Raw genomic sequence first — 19,538 nt, 5'->3', positions numbered from 1 at the left:
TAGATGATGATTGTCCACATCGTACAACGATATTCAGGTGGTATAGAGAATTCCAAAGGGGAAATTTCACTCTGGAGGATTCTGAGAGGCCGGGAAGGCCACGAACGTCAGTTACGGAGGAAAACGTTACTGCTGTGAGGAAAATGCTTGACGAAAACAGGCGAGTGACCTACCAACAGATAGAGGATACTTTGGGCCTAAATGCACCAGCAATTCGTTCGATTCTGCAAGATCATTTGCATGTGAAGAAACTTTGTTCTCTCTGGGTGCCGCATCAACTGACTGAAGAGCAGATGACATGACGTGTGACTTGGTGCTGGGAGATGTTAAAAAAGTTTGATAAGGGACAATCTCGGTATGTGAACAACATCGTGACAGGTGACGAGACTTGGCTGTACTATTACGATCTGCCGACCAAGGCTCAAAACAAAGTTTGGGTCTTTGATGATGACGACACACCCGTAATTGTCAGAAAATCCCGATCTGTAAAGAAGAAAATGATAGCTGTATTTTTCAAATCGAGTGGAATTGTGGAACATGTCGTTTTGGACACGCAGAAGACAGTCACAGCTAAGTGGTATACTGAACAATGCCTGCCCAAAGTCATTGGATCTATGAAGAACCTGCGGCCAAAGTCAAGAATGGACACCTAGTACCTCCATCACGATAATGCTCCAGCTCACTGCGCCAAAGCCTGCACCGAATATTTGACCACGACAGGACTGAAACTTCTCGAGCACCCTCCCTACAGTCCAGACCTTGCTCCCTGCGACTTTGCACTGTTCCCGCATGAGAAAATGAAGCTAAAAGGGAGGCGGTTTTCCAGTGATGAGGACCTTCTACGGGCTTGGGACAACGAGTGTGCTTTACTCCCTAGTGAAACTTGGCAGAACTGGTTTAAAGATTGGTTTCGGAGGATGGAGAGGTGTATTGAATGTAGAGGAAATTACTTTGAAAAAATTAAATAAACAAAGCTGTATTGCAAAACTTTCCCAGTACCCTTTGTATAGATGACCTCATAGTGATCAACTGCCCTAATTTCATCAAGGATTATGGACACTTATACCCCAATGAACTCATACTGGAAAAAACAAATAACATTGATACTACAGCCCATTTCCTGGATCTGGATATTAAGTTAAAGAACAATAGGAGGGAGTATATGATGAGAGCCTTGTCGATCAATTCGGCCCTGGAAAGATTGTGCAAGGCTCAAGGGGTAGAATTTTTTTCAGCCTGGACTGTACTTGTTAACAGGAGAGATTGCTTCTACAGGGATGGGATACACTTAAATAGAAAGGGTGCAAGAATATTTGCTGATGCTATCGAGGCAGTGTTAGGTGGGTCGGAAAACTGCTAGCTTGGGGGCAGACAAAGACCAATAGATTGACAGTAGCCACTGGCAGAGGTGAAAGAGATTCTTGCATTGCTTCTATTAGAATGAGCAGAAGCCTGAAAAACAAGATGCATGGTATTTCAGACACTGCTGGGAGCCATTGCAGTACAAGTAAACACATGGGTTGTGTTAGGGTAGCTAAGAATAGAAACAGGTGCAGGTATACTTGCGTGTACACCAATGCTAGGAGTTTAGTAAATAAATTTGATGAATTTGAGGTATTGCTCAAAACATCGAAGGCAGATATTGTTGGGATATCAGAGACGTGGTGTCACACAGATATAAGGGATGCAGAACTGCAATTTGGGGAGTACAACGTCTACAGAAAGGATAGACAGGATAGGAAGGGGTGAGGGGTTATGCTATTAGTTAAGAAACACATAAAAACCAAGGAAGTGAAGCCAGTCGACATCGCTGGACAGTGCAGTGTGGAGTCAGTTTGGTGTGACATAAACATTGGGAGAACAAAATTGAGAGTAGGAGTGTGCTATAGGCCTAATGACTCTGATGAGTATAATAAGGAACTGTACAGGGAAATAGAGTGGGCCAGTAAATCAGAGAGTTTTATAATGGGGGATTTCAATTTCCCAGATATTGACTGGAATTTGGGGGCTGGTTACTCACACACTAGCAAGGCTTTTGTGGATTTATTGGATGATTGTTTTCTACATCAGCATGTTCGGGAAGCAATTAGAGGGAGCAATATTCTTGATCTGATTATCAGTAGTGATTCTTCATACATTAAGAATCTGCAGATAAAGGAACCACTAGGTGGCCGTGATCACAGCGTGCTGAAGTAGGCTTTACTCAAAGAAGTAACTACCATCAGGGGTAAAGGTAAGTGTTTTTGATTTCCTAGAGGCGAACTACGATGGTTCACGACAGTATTTAAATTCTATACGGTGTGACCAACTGATGATGTTACCAACAGCAAATTTAAAATGGGAAGCATTCAAATAACTTATCTTGGAAGCTACTAGGCTTTACATACCATCTAAGAAATATTCTTCAAGGTTTAGGCCTAAATCGATGTGAGATGAACTAATGAGACATGTGGCGGAGAAGAAAAATGCATGGGATACATACAAATTAACACATGACACAGAAGCCTATGATAGATACAAGTTGATATGCAACCAAGTTACAAAGGAGGTTAGGCAGGCGAAGGCAGATTACGAGAAATCCTTGGCAAGGGATGCAAAGAAAAACAGCAAAGAGTTCTTTACTTATGTAAACTCTAGAAGGAAGGGGATGAATCAGATTGGTCCACTTGATATTGATGGGTCAAGTGTTGATGATCCTGCTCAGGTAGCTAACAAACTAAATGAATATTTTGCATCGACATTCACACATGAGGAGTTATTCAGCGAGGGGAATGCCAGAGGTGTATTCAACTCTAGCAGTAAGCTACAGAATCTTGAAATAACTGGGAGTAAAGTGGAGGAGAAACTGTTGAAGATAAACACAAGAAAGGCACCCGGGGTGGATGGGATCTATCCAGTTATATTAAAGGAGGCAGCAAAGGAAGTAAGCAAACCCTTAGCCATAATTATGAGAGCTTCCTTGGACTCAGGGGAGGTACCCATAGACTGGAAATGTGCAAATGTGACTCCAATTCACAAAATAGGATCAAAGGCTGACACAAGTAATTATAGACCTGTGAGCTTAACTTCTGTTCCAGGAAAATTAATGGAGGCACTGGTTAAAGAAGCACTGCAGGATCATTTAGACAAGACTTCAGTTATTGCTCAGACACAGCATGGTTTTGTTAAGGGGAAGTCTTGCCTGACCAACTTGATTGGATACTATGATGCAGTCACAAAAGAACTGGATGCAGGGAATAACTTTGATATTATATACTTGGATCTTAGAAAGGCTTTTGATACTGTTGCACATGGAAGACTGCTACACAAATTGGAGCAGTGTGACATTGGAGGCAAATTGCTGCTATGGATAAAGGGGTGGTTGAGGGGGAGAAGACAGAGAGTGGTAATCAATGGACACTGCTCATCGTGGACTGATGTTATTAGTGGAGTCCCTCAGGGCTCAGTGTTGGGTCCATTATTGTTTTCTATATTTATAAATGATATTGATGATGGTATATCGGGCTTAATGTCCAAGTTTGCAGACGATACAAAGGTTGGCAGGGTTGTCAAGGACACTACTGACACTATGCTGCTGCAACAGGATCTGGAAAGGTTGAGCAGATGGGCTGAGAGGTGGCAAATGAAGTTTAACATTGACAAATGTAAAGTACTACACATGGGAAACAGCAACCCCAGAGCAACGTATCAACTCAGTGGTACTACACTGACAGTGGTAGAGAATGAAAGGGACTTGGGGGTGGTTGTGCAGGCAAATATGAAGTTCTCTGAGCAGTGCAGACGGGCTGCAAGAGTAGCTCATGGAGTATTGTCAATGATATACAGGAATTTTTCCAGCAGGGATAAGGAGGTAATTATTCCATTGTATAAGGCGATGGTCAGGCCACACCTAGAGTACTGTATACAGGTCTGGAGGCCTCATTTCAAGAAGGATGTAGAGCTGCTGGAACGAGTACAGAGAAGGGCAACAAGATTAGTGAATGGAACAAAGGGGTGCTCTTACGAAGAAAGGCTTAAGTTTTGCAAATTATAGTGTCTGGAGACTAGGCACCAGCGAGGTGATCTGATAGAGGTGTATAAAGCCTTGAATGGTTTAAGCATGCTCAATGCTGATGGGATTCTTCCTCTAGCTCAGGAAAATCACCTGAGAGGGCATAAATTCAAATTGAGGAAAGACAGATGTAGGATAGACGTGCGGAAATTTGCCTTTAGCCAGCGGGTGGTTGGTTGGTGGAACAGACTTCCATCCCTTGTGGTGGAGGTTGATAGCCTAAATAAGTTTAAGGCTCAGCTGGACAGGTATTTTGAACGAATAGAGGGGTGAAGTGGAAGTGGGTTTTTTTTTTTTTTTTGGGCTGATGCTGCATAAGCTTGCTTTCTTGCATCAAATGCCTCTGCTAATGCTAATGCTATAATATAGCCACCATCAACCTATACAACAAACTTGATGCATTCAACTTTAATATAGTCAACCTCACACAATGGAATTCAAATATTTCCAAAGGAGTACATGCCAACGTTATTCTAACGCAAAGCATCAGAATAGCAACTATTTGCAGCAATAATGAAACAGCTATTGATAATATCAGGATATTATACAAAAAACTTATAAACAACCTAAAGCATATCTTCGCCATCACATCAGTAAAGCCCTTAACATCTTAAGGCACAAAAAACTAAAGGATATTAATATAAATAGCATTATCGGTAAATAATTATTCCCATACACATTAAGTATGTATATAGTGTAAATACAATACACTAGACTTCTGTGGTGTCTTACAGTCTAGAAAACTCATACCCACCAATTGGCCTATCACAGTGTATTAATCTTGTAATTATATTCAAGCTTAACTTTATTTCATTATACCACTCATTTACACAACTGACCTTAAATAGATGATGCACTCACTCCCAGACATTTGTTCAGGGGCCTAACTATAGGAACGGGTTTGCAACCCCGAACTATCCGAGCCCAACTACTTATCTCTACCATAATCATCTTTCGACTTTACTAGCCTCTACTTCATATGTCCTGTGAGCCATTAGTATACCGAACACAACAGCGGGACTCTATTTTCTAACTTTACCCAATCTATTTTTCGCCTTAACAAAGTTCAGCTGCCTTCTACTGCTACTTTGTCAGCTATTATATTTCTTAACTATCCTGGGCAGTTTGGACATCATGCATTTAACCTAGCACATCATCACCGCCCATTTCATTTCAATCAAAAACATGCACGATAATTTTTTAATGCTAGGAGCCGCTAGCGTACCCACACATAAATATACTGGTAACCCGCTAACTTAGTCTTTTGGTTAGTTCTGCTAGTAACAGTAAGTCCCTGTCTTACTGTATATACTGATTTTCCTTACTTTTGGCTTTACATTTTTCATTTTCATAGAGTTTCACTTACTTCTGTAAGGTCATCCATGATCTGTATGCAACACATTAACGTAAATTCATAATTTGTAAAATTTAAATTGTAAAATACCACGTGGCTTTTCACACGGGTACCTAAGCATACAGGACATGTCGGAAACAGAAGTAAGAGCATTGCTGTCTTTTTCATGATTTTGGTGGATGACCTCTGATGAAGACACAAAAATTATGAAAGACACTGCAATGTTATTTCCATCTTGGTCGTTTTTTCAAAACTTTTTTGGTATTTTTTCAATCTGTGCATTCTTATCGTTTTATTTTCCGGTTCATTTTCCGGTTCACAACATATATCGCTCCCAGGGTATACGGTATATTCATTAGTTTCAATTCTAAACATAAAGCTCTTTAACATGTTCTACCTACAATATTTTATGCTGAAAATATATTTTTTATATATATATATATATATATATATATATATTACATATTATATGTATACTGTATACAGAGAGAGGGAGAGAATCGGATCTAACAGGCAGAAAATTGAGTAGGGTCGCCGCAAAATAAAATAAATTACTTAGGGATGCCGTTATTAAAAAAAGATTGAAAACCGCTGCTTTAAAGTGAATCGTTTCTTGCAAAAAAATGCAACCCATTTTCTGATGGTCAATTCATCAAAGACGTATTTTTAGAAATAACAGATTCTCTTTTTTGAAAATTTTAAGAACAAAAATGAAATTTAAAGTGCTCTTCAAGATCTGCAATTATCTCGAAATACTGTGATGCAATGCATCAAAAAAATTAGTAAAAATGTGAGCCAACAATTGCGTGCCCATATTACTAATTGTGTGTCCTTTTCTTTACAACTGGATAAATCTACAGATATCAGTGATGCAACTCTATTGTTCGTATATTTTTGTTTTTATATTTTTATTCGTATGGTTTTCGATGATTCTGCCACTAGAGAAGAACTGCTGGGTATCATTTCGTTAAAAGAAAGAACTAGAGGTCTTGATATATTTAACGCATTCAAAAAGTAATTGAAAAAAATTAAATTACCACTATTTAAGCTCGTATCAGTAACAACAGATGGAGGTAAAGCAATGACAGGGCATCTTAACGGATTCATCGCATTATGCCAAAAGGATGACGAATTCCCAGATTTTTTGAGTTACTACTGTATCATCCACCAAAAAGTTAGCCAGCAAGAGATTAAATACTAAAAGTATTATGGACATAGCTTTCAAAATCGTGAATTCCATCAGAAGACAATCTCTTCAAAGGAGACTTTTCAAAATGAACCAGATCTGATATTACACACAGATGTGAGGTGGCTGAGTCAGAGTAAGTTCTACAGATTTCAAAATTTGCTGAATGAAATTAAAAATTTGTTGATCAAAGGGGAGATGATTATCAGCAGCTACAAGATACGGTGTAGTTGTATGATCTGGCTTTTTTGTCAGATTTTACCAGTAAAATTAAGTGATCTGAATTTGGAATTACAAGGAAAAAATAAAAATGTGGGTGACATGATTAGTAGTATTTCTGCATATAAATATCAATTTTTGGCAATGGCTAAGGATCTCAAAGAAAAAAAATTCGATCATTTTTCAGATATGCAAGATCATTTGCAAAAATACCCTGTTTTTGAATTTAATAGTGAGAAATATGTTTCTGAAATTGAGAAAGTTATGGAAACCAGATTCAGTGATTTTAAAACAATTGAAGACATTGTTCAATATACTGTATTTCTTATCCATTTAATGTTGACTTAGATATGAAACAAACTGCAGAAAAAATCACTGAGATTTTTCGGAGAAAATGTTACTTGAAAATGAAATTATTACATTGCGAAACGATATCTTCCTAAAAGCCAGGTAATCAGAAAAAGACTTTTGGAAATATGTTTGCTGAGAAAAGTACAGTAATACCCCGACTTACGCGAACTCGGAGTTACGCGGTTCTTGATTTTTTCGTTTGGCAACGCTGCCGCCCACTATCTTCAAGGTCGTTTTTCATATGTTATCGATATCCGGTGCGACGGCGGAGATTGAGAGCGAAAGATGAACAAAATTAAACTTTGCTGCTTTTATGTTTTTTATATCAGTGAGTGAAGGGGAAACACAATTTCACCATAATAACGTAAAAACCCACACATTTCCAGCTATCGGTATAATCGCAAATGCAATTAGATCGAGTTTACTACCAGTTTATAACAGATTTCACTAGCAGAAACGCAACTGGATTTTTATTGTTTTATGGTAGTAACCCCTAGAAATGTGAGGTGTTAATAGTGTATCTCTGCCTTTATGGTGTTGTTTATTCAGTTGCTACATGCGCGCAGCTTTGTTTATGCATATCAAGCGTGCTCCTCGTTTTGTAATTGTGCTTTATTCCCTAAAAATGAGTAAAATACTTAATTAAAAGGTGTGAAAAGGAAGCGTCCTGGTGAAGACACTGCAGATTCAGAGAGAAAAAGAAAAGCAATTATCGATAAACAGAGGCGGACTGGATCAAAAATTCTTACCCGGGAAAATTTATAGTGGCCTCGCACTATGGTTTATGGCCAAAATCACACTGGCCCACCGGGGTTTCCCCGGTAAGGCTTATGGCCAGTCCGCCTCTGTCGATAGAGAAAAAATATGAAATTGTGAAACGCTTTGAGCGAAATGAAAGACCATGTGATATTGCACGTGCTACAGGCCTAAATGAAGCAACGGCGAAAAGCACATGACAATTGCAAACTTGACAGGTTGAAAATTGAAAAGATCTCAATTGTAAAGGGCTTAAAAATTTTAGAAAACATAGACTCCAACGAAGAACGCGTTATAGCTACAAAGCAAGGAATAAAAAAATTATTAGCTTGCTACGAAGAAATTCTGCGTGAAAAAAAGGAACACGCTGTGTCGTCAGACGAATTTGTTAGATTTTATGAAGCCATCGACATCGAAATAACTTTTTAACGTAAGTCATTTGTTTTTTTAATACATATTTTGTATTAATATGTATAAAGAACTGCAATTTTATTAATATATTTCTTCTAAACTAGTGTTTTTGTTAGTCCTTGGTCCCAATTAAGCAAAATTTATGTGTATTTATATGCAAAGTTGTACCCCGACTTACACGAATTCGACTTACGCGATTTTCGTCGAACCCACCTATCGCGTAACTTTGGGGTATTACTGTACCCAAATGTAAAAAAATGCAGTGAATTTTTAAATTCCTGTTTTGGTTCCACATATCTATGTGAATCGGCTTTTTCGTATTTGAAACAAAAAAAGACAAAGAATCGCTCTACTCTTACGGCCTTGCATACATAAGATTATTTAGGGTTGGCCTTATCACAGTGTAGCCCCGATTTTGAAAGCTTGGCTGATAACATTAAGACACAAACTTCACATAAATTAAAAATTTAAATACGTATGAATTTAAAATAAGAATTCTGAATTGTATTTAATTTTAAAATTTATAAACAACATTTTTCAATATGTGTTGCTTAACCTTTTTAACCATGTGCAATGAAATTCTCAAGATGGTAGATCGTGGCACATTTTGAGGAAAAAAAGGCGATCACATCACAAATTAAGTTGGCTCCCCTGTAATACACTATAATATAATACTAATACTTACTGGTACTAATACTAACACTAGGTGGTAGATGGCTCTCATCAACCAGTGTAATACCACCACTTTGCTTATTGGAGGCTTGAAGTGGTGAAACCCATGTTTAGTCTCTAGAGCAAGTTTCCGGCATCCCGCCTTCTCCCTCAACCCATGCATGGTACTAGTAGTACCATGCATGGGTTGAGTACTAATAGTAGTACTAATAATACAATACTATAATATAATACTAATATGCACTAACACTAAGTGATAGATGGTTCTCATCAACCGGTACAATACCACCATTTTGCTTATTGGAGGCTTGAAGTGGTGAAAGCCATGTTTAGTTTCTAGAGCAAAATTTCCAGCCAGCATATTCCCCCATATTTCTCCTTCAATCCATGCACGGTATTTTTTAACTTCCCAGATATTGACTGGAACTTGTGGGTTGGTCACTCGCATACTAGCAAGACTTTTGTGGATTTAATAGATGATTGTTTTCTGCAGTATCATGTTCGAGAGGCAACCAGAGAGGGTAATACTCTTGATCATCTGGTTTTCAGTGTTTTTATCAAATTATAACAGGGTGCTTAATGATTTTGTAAATACTGAGAGCAAAGTGGAGGAGAAATTGTTGAAGTTAAACATAAGAAAGGCACCTGGGGTGGATGGGATCTATCCAGTTATATTAAAGGAGATGGCAGAGGAACTAACCAAACCCTTAGCCATAATTATGAGAGCATTGTTGGACTCATGGGAAGTTCCCACGGAATGGAGATGTGCAAATGTATCCAAAATTCACAAAGGAGGACTGAAGGGTGACACGAGTATTTACAGACCATTCTGGGGAAAATAGTCACTGGTTAAAGATGCATTGCAGGATCATCTAGACAAGACTGCAGCAATAATTCAGACACAGCATGGGTTTGTTAAGGGAAAGTCTTGTCTGACAAATTTCATTGGATACTATGATGTGGTTACAAAGGAACTGGATGCAAAAAATAATTTTGATATCATATACTTGGCTTTAGCATTACCATTAGTAGAGGCATTTGATGCAAGAAAGCAAGCTTATGCAGCATCAGCCAAAAAAAAAATAAAGTAAAATAAATAAAAAAAATAACCACTTCCACTTCACCCCTCTGTTCGTTCGAAATAACTGTCCAGCTGAGCCTTAAACTTATTTAGGCTATCAACTTCCACGACAAGGTATGGAAGTCTGTTCCACCTACCAACCACCCGCTGGCTAAAGGCAAATTTCCGCACATCTATCCTACATCTGTCTTTCCTCAATTTGAATTTATGCCCTCTCAGGTGATTATTCTGAGCAAGAGGAAGAATCCCATCAGCATTGAGCATGCTGAAACCATTCAAGGCTTTGTACACCTCTATCAGATCACCTCGCTGGTGCCTAGTCTCCAGACACTGTAATTCGCAAAACTTAAGCCTTTCTTCGTAAGAGAACCCCTTTGTTCCATTCACTAATCTTGTTGCCCTTCTCTGTACTCGTTCCAGCAGCTCTACATCCTTCTTGAAATGAGGCCTCCAGGCCTGTATACAGTACTCTAGGTGTGGCCTGACCATTGCCTTATACAAGGGAATAATCACCTCCTTATCCCTGCTAGAAAAATTCCTATATATCATTGACAATACACCATGAGCTACTCTTGCAGCCCGTCTGCACTGCTCAGAGAACTTCATATCTGCCTGCACAACCACTCCCAGGTCCCTTTCAGGAAAGGGACATGCGCAACAGTGTCAAAAGCTTTCAGGAAAGCTTTTGACACTGTTGCACATGGAAGACTATTGTACAAATTGGAGCGGAATGGTATTAAGGGTAAGTTCCTACAATGGCTAAAAGGCTGGTTGAGTGGGAGAAAACAGAGAGTGGTAATCAATGGATGCTGCTTTTGTGGACTAATGTTTTAAATGGAGTGTTGAGCCCACTGTTGTTTTGTATGTTAATCAATCTTATTGATGAAGGTATATCAGGCTTAGTGTCGAAGTTTGTAGATGATACAAAGGTTTGGCAGGGTTGTTAATGACAGTGTGCTACTGCAACAGGATCTAGAAAATTTGGGCAGATGGGCTGAGAAGTGGCAACTGAAAGTTAATATTGCCAAATGCAAAGTACTGCATATGGGTAGAAGGAACCCAGAGGACCGTACCAACTGTGTGGTACTGCACTTAGGATGGTAGAAAATGAAAAAGACCTGGGAGTAATTGTTCAATCAGATATGAAGTTTTCTGAGCAGTGCAGACAGGCTGCAAGAGTAGGTAATGGGGTTTATCAATGATATACATGAATTTTGCTACAGGTCTGGAGTCCTCATTTTAGGAAGGATGTAGATTTTCTCGACCGTGTACAGAGAAGGGCAACAAGATTGGTGAGGGGAATGGAGGGATCCTCTTACCAAGAGAGGCTTAAGTTCTGCAAATTGCAGTGGCTGGAGACTGGGCACCTCCGAGGTGATCTGATTGAGGAGTATAAGGCCTTGAATGGGTTGAGCACAGTGAATCCTGATGGGATTCTTCCACTTGCTCAGATTACGAACCTAATGGGGCATAAATTCAAATTGAGGAAAGGCAGTTGTAGAAGAGATGTGCGGAAATTTGCCTTTAGCCAGCAGGTGGTTAATTGCTTGAACAAACTTCCATCTGTTGTTGTGGAAGTTGATAGCTTAGATAAATTCAAGGAGGAACTGGACAAACTTTTAGAAGGAATGGTTGTGTGAATTTTTTTTTATTTATTATTATTATTTTTTAAAATTTTTATTTATTTATATTACTATTACTATCTGTTGCCTCTATCGAGCTCCTAGTTCCGCTAATCACCTGGGACTCTTTACTACGTTTCTTTGTAACTCAACTTTCTCCAGTCCAATTTTCCTTGGCAATTTTAATGTTCACAATTCATTTGCCTAACAAAATACCAGACAATCTTAGTCATATAGCCACCACTTTTGATCTTTATCTCATGAACAACCTTTCCAAATACACGTCGAGGTCAACAGTCCTCAGGTGCAATATGGCCTCAGTAGTTCTTGTACCATTAAACAACATATAAACCAACCGACTATCAATGGTCCTCTGGGCACCTGAGATCAAAACTTGGTGATAGTCTTGTCTCTAGTGGAGCCTTTATCTCATGGCCATTCTCAGTCTTCTGTTGTTTGCCATTACAAGAATGCAAAATTAGATGATCTGTAACATTTCTATTCTTCTTTTCCTTCATCAGATTGCTGTTCTAATCTGATGTCAGTGTTTACTCAGATCTTGTCAGTGAATTATTCTTGTAGAGATGAAATCCTTTATTACATACTCCCTTTAAAATCTCATCCTTATCTAAACCTTGGTTTTCCAATAAATACTAAGGCTGTTCAAGATAAGAATGTTCCTGAATGACTTTATTAAGAAAGTACAGGCAAAACTGTTAAAGTTTGGTAACGATTCAAAGGTTGGGGGGTGGTTGATGACCAAAACCAGGATATGTTGCTTTAGAATGACTTGGACTAGTTTCATATATGGTCTGTAAAATAGCTAGAGATTTAAGGCTGTTAAAAGTGAGATGTTCTACTTAATTTGTAAATTGAAAGGAGAGGAAGTTAAGATGATTTAAGGTTAAAGTGATATGATATGATACAAACAGACACTTTCCATACATTGTAAATAAGGTCTTCAGTTATATATCAAACCTTTTTAAAATAGGAAGAATGAAGTCATTATTCAGGATGGTGAGGCTGCACTTTGAATATTGTACCTTGCATCTAAAAATGAATATTTGAATATTATTATCTGCATCTAAAAATAGTCAGAATCAGTAGAAAGGTTTCAAAGAATGGTGAGCAGATTGATGAGGGAAACCAAGTGGTATTTCTACTTTGCAGCTTGGTGACAAGGCATCTTAGGGGAAACAGATGTATAAAGGTTTTGAAGGGAATGTGGAAAATATGTTTTTACTGGCAGGCAAGATGAGAACCACGTGGCACAAATATAAAATTATAGGGAGTAACAGAAGGCTGGATGTTTTGAAATTTATCTTTGAGTAGCATATTGTTGAAACAAATTACCTCCCACTTGGCTCAGACACAGTTCTAGGTGGAATAGATGGATACTGGTGGTGGTGGGAATAAATGAGCTCCTTGAGAAGCCCCTCTCCTCTTCTCCTTTAGATATAGATAAGTCTGCTTCCCTATTATTTAGCTATTCTAAAACTAAAGCCCAACTGTATAGCAGTATTGTGTATTGGCCATTTTTAAGTGTATTTCTTCAAAAAAAGATGTTAATTAGGGCTAACATCTCATTCATTGTTTAGTTGTATTATTACAATCTTGGGCGTTTCCGTAGCCAGGTGGGCAGGAGCAGCAGTGCATAGCACACGCTTCTTCATTAGACCGGGGTTCGAGCCCATGACCACCAAATACAGAGGATGCAGAAAGGTCAGGGAATGACCACAGCATATCCCCGGAGCAATATGGCCTTAGTTGCTAATACTCCTAAAAACCAAATAACAACAATTACAACTTTGTTTATATTTTTCCTTTTTTTTAATAGTCTTCTTTAGGCATATTTGTAATATGTTGGTATGGATTCTGCATTTTGCGATTTTTTTTTTTTTTTTTTTTTTTTTTTTTGCAGGCTTTTATCATTTCTTAACGACTAACCAGTTTTAAAACATATGCAGTGATCAGATGATAATACACTGTTGCCTTATGGGCTGAGTTACATTGATTCTAAATGCTGCTCCATTTATTCCCTATCAAATAAGTATACCACTTAAAAGGGCAGTTGGTATGAACTTTGATTTTTAGACAAAAAAAAGTGCTTATATATGAAAACAAGTTATTTAAAAAATAACCTGTTTCATATGTGAGGCGGTACTACTGTTGGGAGCTAGTCAGTGCTTTTTGGGACAGTACGCAACGGTACAGCGTACCGGCACCCTTATTAACAGTGACCTGTAACATTTGGATGCAGTACACTTTGAAATTGGTAATATTCCATAAATTTTTTTCACTTTTACCTACTATTCAAATAAGCTTAAAGTTATTTAACTAAATTTGCATTTTTCACTGTCTATTGTGTCCATCTTTAGAATTCTAAATTACCCAGTTGGACATCTGTTTAACGAACTCTTTTTATAACGAATTATTTTGAATTCCCCTTGGAAGGTACATTTAAAATAGTTTCCTTTGAGCGAAGAAATTTTTCATGTAGTGAATGGATTAGGACAGACTTAACTCGGTACGCATAGTTCGCATTTCAGGCCTTTAGGCAATTAGTGCTGCTGCACGAATTAAGAGAGCTAATGGGATTGCCATTCTACAACTTTGTAGTACTCGTAAAACCTATCCGACCACCACGTACGGAGAAGTCGCGTTGGTCAACAGTGAGCAGATCAAGGGGTATTCCCGATGCTGACAATGGGCTGTAGTCAACCTTCTACTGCAGTGGTGTCCAACCTTTTCCAGTACAGGGGCCATATTCAAAAAAATTCGAAGTTAAATTATTTTGCGAGCCACACTGAGTGATTCGAGAAAAATTACGGTGTTACATTTTCCATATCTCGTTACATGTAAAACAAAAGTAAAATTGAAAATATTCAAAAATTTTATTAAGTACAATACGCAATTACATTTACTGAACAAAACATTAATTGAGAAATTTTTTTTTTTTTTGATAATTAACAAAATTTAAAATGCTGTTTTACTTCACTTTCAGGGCGGTCCATAGGTTGGACACCACTGTGAATCAACTCTAAACGCCCTGTTCAAGAATTAGGAGAGAGTGATTTTCTTTTACCCAACAAATAATCATCTGTTGTTTCGTGGAAGTGTGTTATCCACAGTTTTCCGTAAATTTTCTCTCTCTGTGTTTACGTGGTCATAGTACCTGAATATTCGAATGACACCGACATTTTGTACAGTTTCAAAAAGTTCAAATTTAATTAGTTCAAAGAACTAGTGACAATATCGATGACAGGAGATGGAAAATGAGGACAACGAAGGTATTAAACCTTCTAAACTTGAATTGTTGGCATTTGGTGAAAATTTTGTTAGAAAATTGTTGATTAGGTTACAGTTAAATGAAAGTGATACAATTCGTGGATTTTGGGAATACCTAAAAGACGGTTTCGGAAGAGTTGAAGCATTTGATGAATGCTCTGAGTACAATACCAATTTCATAAAATGAATGTCAACGAGGATTTTCACAAATGAATCTGATTGTCAGCCCAACCAGAGCTTCGCTGATGACAAAAACAATTTCTTCACTACTATTGCTTAAAATTGTAGGCCCACTGCTGACCCGCTTCAATCCAGCAAAATACAGGAATACCTCGCATAGTGCGGGTTTCGCTCTAGCGCGATTTACAAATTGGAAAAAAAAATTAACTGCATTACACACCAATACATTCGATATGTATATATTATAATGCCAGCACGTAGGCCAATGCGTTATGAATTCAAGGCCACGCTGACTGTTGTCGCAACTCCCATTATATACGTCCTCTGCTAGCATTCATACATTAGTAAACAGTCTGGATTCCGAGCGGTGAGGTCGTTCACTGTGCGTAAGTTGTACAGATATTTTTTGCTATGTATTTTTATTAAAGATTATTTTTTTAAAAACATTACACCTTTATACACAAATATGAGTTGAAAGGAGAAATGTAATGGCCCCGAGAGTTCTTCTAGATCCAAACATCGAACGAGGTATTGAAAGTAAGGCAAGCGTTGCAAAATGACATTCGATGTTATAAAGAGATGTATTAGATAGTATGAATCAGAGCTGTAATACTCAAATAAAAAGCAGATAAAAAGAAAAAAAAACTGTGCAAACTAAGCTGATCAGTTATTTTCAAAATAAAAATACAGTACATACTTCACTTATACTCTTTTGGTATGTACATACTGCAATCAAAATCATTTGTACTGTACTTACTAGTATTTTTCATTTTTATCATTTTAATTTCTTTGTGTGCATCAATTTATAGTAAACAAACACCTATATATTTTTGCAACTCGACCCATATGATGTAATGCGTTCCAACAATTTGATTATATGATCAAATTGTCAGAACGCATTACATTAAAATACACACTAATAATCAGCGCGGTGTTTTTTGGCACGAATTAACTGCGCTATGCGAGGTATTCCTGTATGTCGATTCGTGGCTGCTTCGGAAACATCATTCAGCAACCGACACAAACAGTAAGAAAAGAAGTTGACATAGTGTGTTGGATGAGAACTTAATAAAAATTTTTAATATTCTACAAAAACATTATTATGAAATTATTTTTTACTTGCATTTTACACATTTTGCTTATTTTTTTTTTATATACTTGAATAATAAATTTATGCTTAATAAATTGTGTTAATATACTTAATTTGTTGTTCTTATTCCAAAAAACATTACTACTAAAGTAACAATATCAGGGGAAAAAAATTTTTTTAGAGTACTTTTCATATCCTTTTAATTTTTCCTGATAGCAAAGAATGAGTACCTGTATGCTATTTTGTATGAGTATGCTATTTTTTTACAAAAAAAAACACTGGACTAGTATTTTAGTTCTTCTGGTACTTAACAATATTTTAGTTTTTCTAGTCACTGGTTTTTACATTAAAGGCAAAACAAGTAGTGGACAAAATATGCACATAATTTTTCACCCCAGAACATGGAAAAGCATTATAAATCTTAAACACAAATCTGCAGAGTAGATGTAACTAGAAGAAAAAAATACTGGTTTTATTATCATGTTATAAAGGTTTGACACATTATACTGCAATTACAATTTACACAAACTTTCAGACATTTGCAACAATGTGCAAATGTTGTCTGGTTGGTGACATTGAATGAGGAAACATAATGGAGCTGACTGCAGATTGTATGAGCATTTGCAATATTTGCAGACAAGTAATTAGAACACTTACTCTGAAAAGGTTAAACTAAGCCTTAGCTTAAGTTTTCATTCTGATTTTGTTAATTTAGTAGCTGGTTAGGGTGAATAGCAGATAATGCGTGCAAATTTGCCTGATTATCAGTGTTTGGTACATGGATTTCTGAGTACAGCAGGTATCTCTTGGTATAATTTTTATATGGAGGCTAATTTGAAAAAAAAAATCAGTGATTTTAGTTTTTGGTGTATTTGAAAGACATATGTGAATAACCCAAACCAAATTAGGCTTTCTGAAGATTAATCATCAGTTATGATGGATCATGATTGATTCCTTAAAAATTTGAAGTCTAGTGACTAGGATGTAATTACATTAAAATATATAGAGTTGGGGGTTGTAAATGTAGAAAATACATATATTTATTGCACAAGAAATAACAAATATGATGCAATTAATTTAATAATATTAAATATACATATCTAACTTCTTAATTCCTTTCTCATCTTAAATTTAAGTTAGAATATTCTTAATGTCTGAAACTATCAGTTTTTATAATCATTGCCAATATATCTTGTTACATTAAGGACACTTTATACCATAATGAACTAACAGTGAAGTTAAACAAACATTTCATTTTAGATTACAGATGATGCAGGTGTAGTTCAGTGGAGACCAGTATTTGTAGCAATCACTGATAGGGACTTACTTTTATATGACCTTGTACCTTGGACCAAGGAAGCATGGGCTGTTCCTGTTAATAGTTTGCCATTAGCACAAACAAGGTATGTGTGTTTTTTTTTTTTTAAGAGAATCACGTAGTTGCAATATTTGTTACTTTTATATACATGTTGCAACTGGTGATAATGTGATATTATTTTTTAAAGGAGTTAAGTAACATAGAATAACTTATTTTTATGTCCAAATAGGCATTATTAACATTCAGAGATGTTAGTCTGCTTATGCTGTCTCATTATCATTATATAGAACTTTATATCAGTTATTAATTATTTAAAAAAAAATCCTTTTTTATATTAATACACTTGATATTTCATTTTTTGTATGCATTATATGGCATTGTAAGGAAGAAAGAAGCAAAAATATTTACTCAAAGATTATTTAACTTATAAATAATCAAGTAGTCTTGAAAGTTTGATGTATTCATTAATACAGTTAAACTGATAATCATAAATAACACTAATTAAAAAAATATAGATATGAAATATATTTATTTCATGTGATATAAAAAAATTAACCTAATGTACACTATTAGTTCATATACTTAAGATTTTTTGTTTGTGTGTAATGTTTTTAAGAAGTAGCTAATTTTGTATATTTGAAATACCCACTTGTAAAAGACTTAAGTGTTTAGAATTGTGCATTTAAAATAAGAACTAACTACATATTTCCTCGTAGTTAACAACACATGGTCGTGGGTAGTAAATTTCAGTGGTTGGGGGAATTGGTCAATAGGAAAAAAAAAAAAAGATAAATTTTTGGCTAGGAATATTCTCTTAAGGCTAATAAACCATATCATATCTCAGTTATCTGGGATTTAAGACATAAACAATTAATAAATTTTCGACATATCAGGTTACTAACTCTTCTCCATCTCATTCCATCAGTAACACATCAAAATCCTGTGCTTTTCTAACGAATTACCTAAAACTTATGCAAAAGTAAATGTATTTTGTGTTACCTATGAGAGATGTAGTTCTTATTTTTTCCCTTTCTTTAATTGATTAATTCTAAACTTATATAATATGCACACTAAGATACATTTTTTTAAAAATATGTATTAGTGTATGACATGAAGATTTCATATTTTATATTAACACCAATAAGAAAAATTACTGTTGTAACTTACTCTTGTTTTTAACCCTCTAGCAGGTGTGCATTTTATACAGGAAAAACACAAATTTAAATATTTTTTAGAATTATCAATGTGAATTTTAGTATTTCTCAGGTATGGTATTCACTTTCAATAAGTCATTAGTTAATTTTTAATTGGAGAATTAAATCTCAGGACTTGAAGATTGCTGGTTTTTGGATAATAAATCTAACCAAACCTGGAATGTCAAAATTCAAGCATGGATATAGGAAGAATGCATCAGTACTGTGGCCATCTACTTTATGATAATTTTTCTATGTGAATAATTTATTTTTATTAAATACATTATTTTATTATTTATTCTTTTATCCCTTAGGGTGTCAATCAAAATTTGGAAACAAGAAACTTGGCACCATGGAATTACCGAAGCGATGACGTACAAAATTGCTCCGGTAATATTTCATTAAAAGAAATAAAATAATGAGGAGAAAAAAAATAAAAAGAAACAATAATACACAGGAAATTTTTTAACCGGAAAAGATTTTTTTAGGAATAAAAGTAAAGGTCTTTCCCCACTGCATGATTGACACTGAACAGTTTTCCACTGGTTTGGCAGCTATGGGAAAGTTTTCTATGACAATCATAATATCTTTATCTTACTGCACTATTGGCATGTAATGCAGGTATCAATTTATCTGGCAAATTTGAGGTAGGAGACAAGCCAGTTCTCAGAGTTTTTCATTTAATGAACGATACACATACTGTGCAATATTGTGGTCAATTGTGCTCTTGAACTTGGAATAAAAAAAAAAAAATTGGGTATTTATT

At 36.1% G+C, this 19,538-nt stretch overlaps 1 protein-coding gene across 1 annotated transcript in view; it reads left to right on the top strand.

The window, feature by feature from the left end:
• The window catches only part of Syn1 (Syntrophin-like 1), a 165,324-nt gene that overhangs the window by 50,928 nt on the left and 94,858 nt on the right, over positions 1-19,538 (top strand). The window contains exon 3 of the mRNA XM_090377692.1: positions 17,522-17,664. Within this exon, the coding sequence (XP_090233818.1) occupies positions 17,522-17,664 (143 nt within the window). The remainder of the gene's footprint in view (positions 1-17,521; positions 17,665-19,538) is intronic.

Source organism: Mastigoproctus giganteus, chromosome 7 (genome assembly GCF_048544385.1).
Source record: "Mastigoproctus giganteus isolate SK-2022 chromosome 7, ASM4854438v1, whole genome shotgun sequence".
NCBI classification, from domain to species: domain Eukaryota; kingdom Metazoa; phylum Arthropoda; class Arachnida; order Uropygi; family Thelyphonidae; genus Mastigoproctus; species Mastigoproctus giganteus.
The sequence above is the reverse complement of the archived record's forward strand: the minus strand, read 5'-3'. Positions and strand labels throughout refer to the sequence as shown.